Below are 11,254 nucleotides of genomic sequence, written 5' to 3'. Positions count from 1 at the left end.
TCCTTCAACTAAAAATAACCTTGGCATTTATAGCCATACAGTTCATAATAGAATTAACAAACAAATAGGAACGAGTTACACCACCATTCCACTTCTAACCATTAACTAACCAATCCACGTTGCTGCCCACCCTGCAGTAGTGCAGCCACTACAAGTTCCTGCAGCTTGATCTGTGTCATGACCCCACGTTCTTCTGCATATCATACTGCCTAAGCCATGGCGTCCAATGCTGCATGCTTTCTTTCTTTAGAATATTTTTATTTGTTTGCTCTTTTGACTGAGTCATCTCGATAAAGATTTCTTGAGTTTATAGAGAAATGACTTTGATAGAGTAGTTGACTTGGGGTTTCATGTCTCTTTTATTTTGAAAATTTACGAGTAAAATCTCTCCTTTGATAGAGTAAAATATTTGTGTTTATCAAGTACCATTGCTCTTAGTTACAACAATTTCATAATAAATTTTGTTTATCAAGATAGGATTTTTGGATTTCAATCCAGAACTCATGCACATCCTAACCTACATATAACTAGGACAAACATAAATCCAGCTGGGTTTATGTCCACATATGATAACAGCGTAGGATCTACAGATGCAGTACACAACTCATGGAAACATACCACAATTTACAACTTTATTTAGGAACTAGTTTGTAGCCACCTTTTCTCCTTTTCTTCAGCCAGGAATGCACAGAAACAGCAGCAGTCACAGCCAGTCCAATGAAAACCACTATTGACCAAGCACAAGTTTTTACTTTAATGCTTTCATGCATCTGCAGGATTCAAGAAAAAAATTTGAGGTTACATGTTTTTAACAATTAAAAGCATTTTTTTTCACGAGAAATCCTGCCTCGAATTGGTCAATACAACTAATACTGTCTTAATTACCTGACTCCTTTACACTGAAAAACGAAACCACTAGCTGAAGATTGAACAATAACTTACCTGAACAGGAGCATGTGGGAAAGTCACATTTGGTGCTTGTTCTGCTATGTAAATGTAGAAAAACCCCATGACTCCTGTGTGCTTATTAGTGCTGTCATAGTTAGATTCCAGAGTTAGATTCTCCCCAGCTGTTATCTTGACAGAACCTGGTTCAGGATAACAGGTGGACATTCCTACAATGTAACCATCCTCGTTTCCTGCTTCATTTCCATTTCCATAAATTGGTATTGAAGCGCATATTACGTTCCCATCCTGAATTCATCATATAAAAAGATCATTTGAGCCGGATGTTATTCAACTTGATCAGCGATGACATGAAGTGAGTAGTAGATATTGCAGTAATAATCAGAAAACATTCCAAGCTGGCTCTGGAACAACGAAATCAGACAGAAGAAAAATTGAAGAAGGTGCCCTTATGCTGCTATGAGAAAAGAGGATTGTGCTTATGAAAGTTGCGGTGACAAACATTCGGCAGAGAACGTCGTTAAGAGACAATAAGATTGATAGTTACTTCAATAACAGTTCTACAGAATTTTCAGTTGCCTACCAGATGTGAAAGAGGGTAAAAAATATCCAAAAAACGAGAACATGTTATCATAAATAGGTTGAAAATCACCTGTCCATACAGAGTTGAACCGATCCCACCAGCATGCTGGTGGGCAACAGCATAGACGACATAACCACCTGTTGGCATGGTGACGCTGTTTCTTTTGATGTCAATGCACCCATTACCAGCTGCATCGGTAGAGGTGCAAGACTCAACTTCATACTCAACCTGCACCAAAAATATTCTAGTGATTCGCAGTGCAGTGAAATATAAATGGCATCCTTGGAAAAGAGAAGCCTTAATTGTTTCCTCATTAACTTGATTCCAGAACTTGTGACTCCTGCAGGTCCACTTCACTGTTTAATCTGTTGCTGCAGTCTAATAGTAGATGTGTCTACCACAACGATTTATCATCAAGCATCAACTGCCAAGGCATTTCTTATGAATTTTCTACAACGCAATTTGCTCGGTGGAAACGAATTCAATAGAACCTACCTAATGAGTTGTGTGACCGGTAGAAAATTCTATCAGTGCAGCAAGTATTTTAGGAGATATTTCGACTCATCAACAAGTCTATTTTGTTTTCTCCTACATTTTGAAAGAAGAGAAAAGTGCCAACTACGACATTCCCCCCCTTACAGTGCAAACATATTGGTGCTTAATAATATGAGACAAGAAAGAATGCATTTACCTGGCAACCATCCTCTGGACTGATTCCTGTTGATCCAAGGAACCTTTTTCCAGTATCAGTAGCATCTAGCACAAAGATTTCAACAGGAATGGTGGAACTATCCCACTCAATCCATTTCACCGTATATCGCAGGTAGAGGCTCCTCTTGCCCCCCTTAAAACCCTGTCTGACTTTGCACTGTGTCTGACCATAGCAACAAAATAAACCTCCCTTATAGTCTGGCCTTATGGGGTTTCCATATTCATCGTTTGTGACGTTATATAGATCACACCAGCATTCAATGCACCCCAGCCTATCTTCCGCACCCCGTGTTTCAATTGCATGGACACCAAGATACCACTTCTCCTGATACCCTTCAGGAATTTCGGCAGGATTGCCAATTTCTATTCCAAAAGGATCTGGAATATGTGTAACTGTTTTTCGTGTTTCAGATCCAAGGCCAAAATACTGTTCAAGAATTTGACCCTGGCACAATCCACTATTTCGTGAAAAATTACGGCCTGATGGGCGATGCTCATAGTACTTTCCCACAAGCCAGTGGTGAATGTAAGTTTCATAAAGAGGTACAGGATTCCCAGCCTGATCAACTACCTCCGCATTAAAACTCTTGAGAGCGATATGACCTCTTGGGAAGTCAATATCATCGTATGTTTTGCTCTCAACTGATCCTGGCCCCAACATGAACTCAGGTGACAGGAAAGTTCTAGATTTGATCTTGTTTCCATTTTCCGGGAAAGCTTGTGTACAAGATACGTCAAAAGCCAGTACTGAAAGTACTAACAGAAGTACCATGTTGCCTGTCAGTCAATTTCATTGTCTCAGTTTAAAACCACATAATCTTGCACAAGGAATAGAGTACTACTACTTTATTAACCCCGATTGAATGTATAAAAATAATATTGAAAGTACTTTTATGAAACACCATGTCTCTATTCAAACTTTTAAAAATCCTCATCCGACTAATTATTTATTATGAGTTTTAAATTTAATCTTGACGTGAATTTATTAATTGGATAGATTCATAGAAAAAAAATCAACACAATACTAAATGTTAAAATTCAATAAAAACTTTATATTAAAAGATGAAATTGAAAACAAATTAAAAATCACAAAAAAAAGGTTAAAAAATGCAAAGGAATTAATAAATTGATATTAAAGGATGGAATTTAAAAAAGAAACAAAAGAAAAAAAACTTTTATTATATATGATGAAAAATAAAAAATAATTTATCATCAACCCAACACTGAAGGATATAATTAAATAAAAATTCTATATTAAAAAATAAAATTAAAAAAAACCAAAAAAATTCCAAAACAGTAAAAAGTTCATATTAAAAAATAAAATAAAAAAACTCAAAAGATAAAAAAATAAAAATAAAAAACCCAAGTGACCAGTCATGGACCTATAAGAAAAAACCTACGCACGTGGCCCCTGCTCTTGGGCCCATATTTTTTTGCCAACCTTTTGTTTTTTTTCCTGAAAAAGATCACCTATCATAATCTGCAAGTAATTTTGCTTCCACGGAGAATCAAATCCTTAACCTCAACATGACTCCTGCGCAGTAACTATCGAGCTACAACTTAAAGTTTTTAACCAAACAAAAATAATATTAACCTGATTTACTATTTATATGGTCGCCCGTCCCTTCTTCTTCTACTTTTTTTTTTTTTAATAAAAATCCATAATTAACAAGTCATTTGTTGTTTAGGGAACACAAAGAATTTTGCTTCCATGGAGAATCAAACCGACGACCTCACGTGACTACCACGCGTTAACCTTTAGGATAACCTTTAAGATATAACACAAAGTTGTTAACCAAACAAATAATAATAATAAAAAAGATGAACAGTTAAAGAATCTCCACACCTTTTAATTGTTTTAGTAATAGTAAATCCATGTTGTAAATACTTCCTTTTTCATCAGTTTTTACTAATCACCAAACATGTGATTGAAGAAAGAGTAATTTAACGAAGAAGGGTCTTGGATTATAATCAATTAGGAAAAAAATAATCAATCATAACCCCTCCTTTGTCATCCTGGAGATGCTTGTTCAAGATTTTTATTCTAGTCAGCAGCAGCCATGGATAACAAAATTAAACAGCAAAAAGTCTCCAGTTTCACTAATTTTAGGGCCAAACTACGCGATCCAAACCGATACAAATATTGCAGTAAAATATAACAAATCTAACCAGCTCTAGTTTATAAAATGGATACGGAACCAGCAGTCAAGAGAGGCTTACTTCAAGCACAAACAGAGAGGCAAGACACACAAACACAACCACCTTAAGTAAGACTTCCATCAATCATTAGAACTTGAAAAGCAGGAACATACCCGATGAATTCAATGGTCTCTGCCACTTCTCAAGCAGATGTATCATTCTGATGATTTTGAACAACTTGGGCTCTCTTCTGTTCAGATGTATCATTCTGATGAGTTCATTTGAACAGAGTAAAGAGAGGGAAAGGTTTGGAAGAGCACTGTGATGTCATCGACTGAGGCCATCCATTAGAAATGAGGAAGTCAAGATGCAGTAAACCATGGCAATGAAATACTGTTCAGAGATGGACCAATTGGATTCAGGCTACTGCCTAAGCCATGACGTCCAGTGCCGCATTTTCCCTTTCTTTAGACTATTTTTATTTGTTCTCTCTTTTGACTGAGTCATCTCGATAAAGATTTCTTGAGTTTATAGAGAAATGACTTTGATAGAGTAGTTGACTTAGGGTTTCATGTCTCTTTTATTTTGAAAATTTATGAGTAAAATCTCTCCTTTGATAGAGTAAAATATTTGTGTTTAAATAATACAAAAGTGAACTTGTCAATCAATTTTCCAATATCCTTTTAAAGACGAGATTTACCTGATATTTATCTTAGGGAATAGAGTCATACTCTGAAAATAAGGTAGTGTTTGGATAGTTTAATTCAACTAGACTAGACAAGATTGTATATGATATCAGCTTAAGGTATTTCACTATTTCAGAATCTTATATCCTGAGTTTTAAATTTAATTTTGACATGATATTATTTACCGTGTAGATTAAAAAAAAAATCAACACAATAATGATAAAATTCAATAAAAATCTTATATTAAAAGATGAAATCAAAAAAATAATAAAAAATATAAAAAAATAAAAAAACCTGATATTAAAGGATGAAATAAAAAAAAGATAATTTTTTTTTATCATATGATGAAAAATAAAAAAATAATTTATTATCAACTCAACACCAAAGGATATAATTAAATAAAAATCCTATATTAAAAAAATAAAATTTTTAAAAAATAAAATAAAAATGAGCAAAAAAAAATTAAAAACCCAAATGACCAGTTATGGACCTATTAGAAAAAACCTACGCACATGGCCATGCTCTTGGGCTCATATTTTTTTGTCAACCCTTTTTTTTTTCCTTGAAAAAGATTATCTATCATCAAGGTTATCAAAAATATTTTTTTAACGCGACACAAAATATACAATATAAACTAGGATCATATACTCGAATCGTAAAATCATAAATAAAATATTTTAACTAATTATATATTGATAATTCTAGCTAAGTAGTAATTAACAATATAACTTAAGTGAAATAAATAATAAAAAAATTTAAAATAACTTAAATATATAATTCAAATAAAAAATTATACATGATTTAAATAACTTAAAAATATAGTAAAATAAAATTATTTCTATAGACTTGGATTCTTTTAAGGAAAAAGGGATAGATAGACCAAAGTTGTCAAAATGGGTAGGGACTAGGGGGGTTTTGTTAGCATTGAATGTGGGCTCACAATATTATTTAAACCAGAGAAATAAGCAATCAGTCTTATAGATACAGTACATGTTAAAATATCCTTAGTTTTAGCATTCCAAGCCTCAATCATTGTGGGTAAACTTTGTGCCTCCCGAAATGGCTGTGATTTCAAAATCACGTAACATGGGTAGCAAAGACTGAAACATAGAATAATTTAGAAACTGAAGATGGAGTTGAATTAGCGGGGGGGAGTATTCGGAAAAGGAGGAGGGGCGATTGGTGGAAATATAAATAGAATACGCAGGGGGCTCACAATAGCTTGTTAAAAACTAACCTGATTAATTGATGCCAAAACAGAGATGATTGATGAGAGACCGCAGAAGAAGAAGAGAGGCAGACCGCAGAGGCGCAGATGAAGTAAAGAAAAAAATAGGTGTTTTGAGAAAGAAAAAAATAGTAAAGTTTTTAACCAAACAAAAAAAACATTAACCTCCTTAAGTAAGACTTCCATCAATCATTAGAACTTGAAGAACAGGAACATATACCCGATGAATTCAATGGTCTCTGCGACTTCTCAAGCAGAAGTATCATTTTGATGATTCTGAACAACTTGGTCTCTCTTCTGTTCAGAATTCAGATGAGTTCATTTAAACAGAGTAAGGAGAGGGAAGGGTATGGAAAAGTGCTGTGATGTCATTGACTTAGGCCATCCAATAGTAACGAGGAAGTCAACATCCAGTAAACCATGGCAATGAAATACTGTTCAGAGTTGGACCATTTGGATTCAGGCTAATGTGATAGAACTAATTTAAGGAAGAAGAAATGTAACAGAGAAGAAGTCTGTGATTGGAGTACTTAATTCTAAGCATCCTTCAACTAAAAATAACCTTGGCATTTATAGCCATACAGTTCATAATAGAATTAACAAACAAATAGGAACGAGTTACACCACCATTCCACTTCTAACCATTAACTAACCAATCCACGTTGCTGCCCACCCTGCAGTAGTGCAGCCACTACAAGTTCCTGCAGCTTGATCTGTGTCATGACCCCACGTTCTTCTGCATATCATACTGCCTAAGCCATGGCGTCCAATGCTGCATGCTTTCTTTCTTTAGAATATTTTTATTTGTTTGCTCTTTTGACTGAGTCATCTCGATAAAGATTTCTTGAGTTTATAGAGAAATGACTTTGATAGAGTAGTTGACTTGGGGTTTCATGTCTCTTTTATTTTGAAAATTTACGAGTAAAATCTCTCCTTTGATAGAGTAAAATATTTGTGTTTATCAAGTACCATTGCTCTTAGTTACAACAATTTCATAATAAATTTTGTTTATCAAGATAGGATTTTTGGATTTCAATCCAGAACTCATGCACATCCTAACCTACATATAACTAGGACAAACATAAATCCAGCTGGGTTTATGTCCACATATGATAACAGCGTAGGATCTACAGATGCAGTACACAACTCATGGAAACATACCACAATTTACAACTTTATTTAGGAACTAGTTTGTAGCCACCTTTTCTCCTTTTCTTCAGCCAGGAATGCACAGAAACAGCAGCAGTCACAGCCAGTCCAATGAAAACCACTATTGACCAAGCACAAGTTTTTACTTTAATGCTTTCATGCATCTGCAGGATTCAAGAAAAAAATTTGAGGTTACATGTTTTTAACAATTAAAAGCATTTTTTTTCACGAGAAATCCTGCCTCGAATTGGTCAATACAACTAATACTGTCTTAATTACCTGACTCCTTTACACTGAAAAACGAAACCACTAGCTGAAGATTGAACAATAACTTACCTGAACAGGAGCATGTGGGAAAGTCACATTTGGTGCTTGTTCTGCTATGTAAATGTAGAAAAACCCCATGACTCCTGTGTGCTTATTAGTGCTGTCATAGTTAGATTCCAGAGTTAGATTCTCCCCAGCTGTTATCTTGACAGAACCTGGTTCAGGATAACAGGTGGACATTCCTACAATGTAACCATCCTCGTTTCCTGCTTCATTTCCATTTCCATAAATTGGTATTGAAGCGCATATTACGTTCCCATCCTGAATTCATCATATAAAAAGATCATTTGAGCCGGATGTTATTCAACTTGATCAGCGATGACATGAAGTGAGTAGTAGATATTGCAGTAATAATCAGAAAACATTCCAAGCTGGCTCTGGAACAACGAAATCAGACAGAAGAAAAATTGAAGAAGGTGCCCTTATGCTGCTATGAGAAAAGAGGATTGTGCTTATGAAAGTTGCGGTGACAAACATTCGGCAGAGAACGTCGTTAAGAGACAATAAGATTGATAGTTACTTCAATAACAGTTCTACAGAATTTTCAGTTGCCTACCAGATGTGAAAGAGGGTAAAAAATATCCAAAAAACGAGAACATGTTATCATAAATAGGTTGAAAATCACCTGTCCATACAGAGTTGAACCGATCCCACCAGCATGCTGGTGGGCAACAGCATAGACGACATAACCACCTGTTGGCATGGTGACGCTGTTTCTTTTGATGTCAATGCACCCATTACCAGCTGCATCGGTAGAGGTGCAAGACTCAACTTCATACTCAACCTGCACCAAAAATATTCTAGTGATTCGCAGTGCAGTGAAATATAAATGGCATCCTTGGAAAAGAGAAGCCTTAATTGTTTCCTCATTAACTTGATTCCAGAACTTGTGACTCCTGCAGGTCCACTTCACTGTTTAATCTGTTGCTGCAGTCTAATAGTAGATGTGTCTACCACAACGATTTATCATCAAGCATCAACTGCCAAGGCATTTCTTATGAATTTTCTACAACGCAATTTGCTCGGTGGAAACGAATTCAATAGAACCTACCTAATGAGTTGTGTGACCGGTAGAAAATTCTATCAGTGCAGCAAGTATTTTAGGAGATATTTCGACTCATCAACAAGTCTATTTTGTTTTCTCCTACATTTTGAAAGAAGAGAAAAGTGCCAACTACGACATTCCCCCCCTTACAGTGCAAACATATTGGTGCTTAATAATATGAGACAAGAAAGAATGCATTTACCTGGCAACCATCCTCTGGACTGATTCCTGTTGATCCAAGGAACCTTTTTCCAGTATCAGTAGCATCTAGCACAAAGATTTCAACAGGAATGGTGGAACTATCCCACTCAATCCATTTCACCGTATATCGCAGGTAGAGGCTCCTCTTGCCCCCCTTAAAACCCTGTCTGACTTTGCACTGTGTCTGACCATAGCAACAAAATAAACCTCCCTTATAGTCTGGCCTTATGGGGTTTCCATATTCATCGTTTGTGACGTTATATAGATCACACCAGCATTCAATGCACCCCAGCCTATCTTCCGTACCCCGTGTTTCAATTGCATGGACACCAAGATACCACTTCTCCTGATACCCTTCAGGAATTTCGGCAGGATTGCCAATTTCTATTCCAAAAGGATCTGGAATATGTGTAGCTGTTTTTCGTGTTTCAGATCCAAGGCCAAAATACTGTCCAAGAATTTGACCCTGGCATAATCCACTGTTTCGTGAAAAATTACGCTGTGATGGGCGATTCTCATAGTACTTTCCCACAAGCCAGTGGTGAATGTACGTTTCATAAAGAGGTACAGGATTCCCATCCTGATCAACTACCTCCGCATTAAAACTCTTGAGAGCAATATGACCTCTTGGGAAGTCAATATCATCGTATGTTTTGCTCTCAACTGATCCTGGCCCCAACATAAACTCGGGTGACAGGTAAGTTCTAGATTTGATCTTGTTTCCATTTTCCTGGAAAGCTTGTGTATATGATACGTCAAAAACCAGCATTAAAAGTACTAACAGAAGTACCATGTTGCCTGTCAGTCAATTTCAATGTCTCAGTTTAAAACCACATAATATTGCACAAGGAATAAATCCATGTTCTTGAATATACTTTCTTTTTCATCAGTTTTTACTGACCACCATACTTGTGATTGAAGAAAGAGTAATTTAATTAAGAAGGGTTTTGGATTATGATCAATTAGCATAAAATAATAAATTATAACCCCTCCTTTGTCATCCAGAAGATGTTTGTTCAAGATTTTTATTCTAGTCATCAGCAGCCATGGATAACAAAATTAAACAACGAAAAGTCTTCTGTTTCACAAAGTTTAGGGCCATGCAACGTAATAGATGATGTCCCAAATCTCAGAATCTTTAAGTAACATGTTATTTAGTTATGGATAATGGTTGATTAAAATGTTCAAGTAAATAAATTTCTTCTTCTTAGCCCTTGGAAGCACCAAATTAATGCTAAAAACCTAAATATATACAAATATAGTTCCAAACAGGAAGACTTCAAGATTTTCTGATAAAAAAATTAGTAATTTTATGAAAAAGATAATAAATAATTTAAAAAAAAATTTAAATTTCAAGAATAAAGATATTTGTTGTATTATTGGATGGTTAATGCTCTAAAACATATGCAAGCAATTGATAATAGAAAAGGTTCTGAACCCTTACTGGATGTCCTGAATACTCATGACCTGATATGTAATTAAATCTAGATAAAAGAGTATGATGTTTTATCCAACCCATAACATTTTTAATTTAGATGATTGTTTAGTATCTAATATATTTTATTGGGTTTAGCTAACAACTGAATTCAAGTATATTGAGTCTGACATCTCGTCAGGTTCATGTTTTTTTAGGTTCAGCTGATGGCTGAACCCAAATTTATTGAGTCCGGCATATCACTAGATCCAAGTTACATTGGTTCAGCTGATTATTAAACTCAAATGTTTTGGGTCTGGTATTATGTTATCTTGAGTTCAATTGTCAACTGAATCTAAGTATATTGAATTTGGTATATTGCTAGATCTAATTTATATTGAGTTCGGTTGAATACTGAACTCAAGTTTTTGAGTCTGACATAATTGTCAACCCACCTTATTCCAGATTTTTTTTAGGTCTAAAAAATATAACCCAAAAAATCAAATTCCTTGTCAATCCAAATCAAGATAAATATTGCAGTTAAATGTAACAAATCTGAGCAACTCAAGTTTAATAAAAGACTGGTTATAATAAAACTGGCATAATTAAGTCTGTTTAATGCCTTCAGGTCTATAAAAATGGATATGGAACCAGCAGTCAAAAGAGGCTTCCCTCACTGAATTACCTTCAAGTACAAACACAGAGGCAAAACACATAAACACACAACCACCTTGAAAATCAAACAGTAAAAGTAAGACTCACCGATCACCTCAATTAGAACTTGAAAAACAGGAACATACCCGATGAATTCAACAGTTTCTGCCACTTCTCAAGCAAACGTATCATTTTGAACAACTCGGTTTCT

At 35.1% G+C, this 11,254-nt stretch overlaps 2 protein-coding genes across 2 annotated transcripts; both read right to left on the bottom strand.

The window, feature by feature from the left end:
• LOC133675615 (uncharacterized) lies at positions 1–4,902 on the bottom strand. Its single transcript, XM_062097044.1, has 5 exons — positions 4,513–4,902; positions 2,181–2,977; positions 1,559–1,717; positions 943–1,194; positions 1–770 (listed from the first exon to the last, which is right to left on the bottom strand). The coding sequence occupies exons 1-5, from the start codon at positions 4,604–4,606 to the stop codon at positions 633–635; spliced, it is 1,440 nt and encodes a 479-aa protein (XP_061953028.1). The 5' UTR covers positions 4,607–4,902; the 3' UTR covers positions 1–632.
• A 1,874-nt stretch (positions 4,903–6,776) lies between these two features.
• Positions 6,777–9,768, bottom strand: LOC133676099 (uncharacterized). The gene is made up of 4 exons (XM_062097669.1): positions 8,977–9,768; positions 8,355–8,513; positions 7,739–7,990; positions 6,777–7,566 (listed from the first exon to the last, which is right to left on the bottom strand). Exons 1-4 carry the CDS (start codon positions 9,766–9,768, stop codon positions 7,429–7,431), a joined length of 1,341 nt encoding a protein of 446 aa, XP_061953653.1. The 3' UTR covers positions 6,777–7,428.
• Positions 9,769–11,254: the final 1,486 nt, after the last annotated feature.

The sequence above is a fragment of the Populus nigra genome, chromosome 16 (genome assembly GCF_951802175.1).
Source record: "Populus nigra chromosome 16, ddPopNigr1.1, whole genome shotgun sequence".
Classification (NCBI taxonomy): Eukaryota; Viridiplantae; Streptophyta; class Magnoliopsida; order Malpighiales; family Salicaceae; genus Populus; species Populus nigra.
This window is presented reverse-complemented; position numbering and strand designations above follow the sequence as displayed.

What these genes read in the sequence shown, in the direction of transcription:
- LOC133675615 (XM_062097044.1), bottom strand. Translation starts at nt 4,606, where the DNA reads ATGATACATCTGAACAGAAGAGAGCCCAAGTTGTTCAAAATCATCAGA. An exon ending in GTTCAACTCTGTATGGACAG is followed by an intron (nt 1,195 to 1,558) that starts GTGATTTTCAAC and finishes TGATGAATTCAG; the next exon opens with GATGGGAACGTAATATGCGC. An exon ending in TCCCACATGCTCCTGTTCAG is followed by an intron (nt 771 to 942) that starts GTAAGTTATTGT and finishes TGAATCCTGCAG; the next exon opens with ATGCATGAAAGCATTAAAGT.
- LOC133676099 (XM_062097669.1), bottom strand. Translation starts at nt 9,768, where the DNA reads ATGGTACTTCTGTTAGTACTTTTAATGCTGGTTTTTGACGTATCATAT. An exon ending in GTCCAGAGGATGGTTGCCAG is followed by an intron (nt 8,514 to 8,976) that starts GTAAATGCATTC and finishes TTTTTGGTGCAG; the next exon opens with GTTGAGTATGAAGTTGAGTC. An exon ending in TCCCACATGCTCCTGTTCAG is followed by an intron (nt 7,567 to 7,738) that starts GTAAGTTATTGT and finishes TGAATCCTGCAG; the next exon opens with ATGCATGAAAGCATTAAAGT.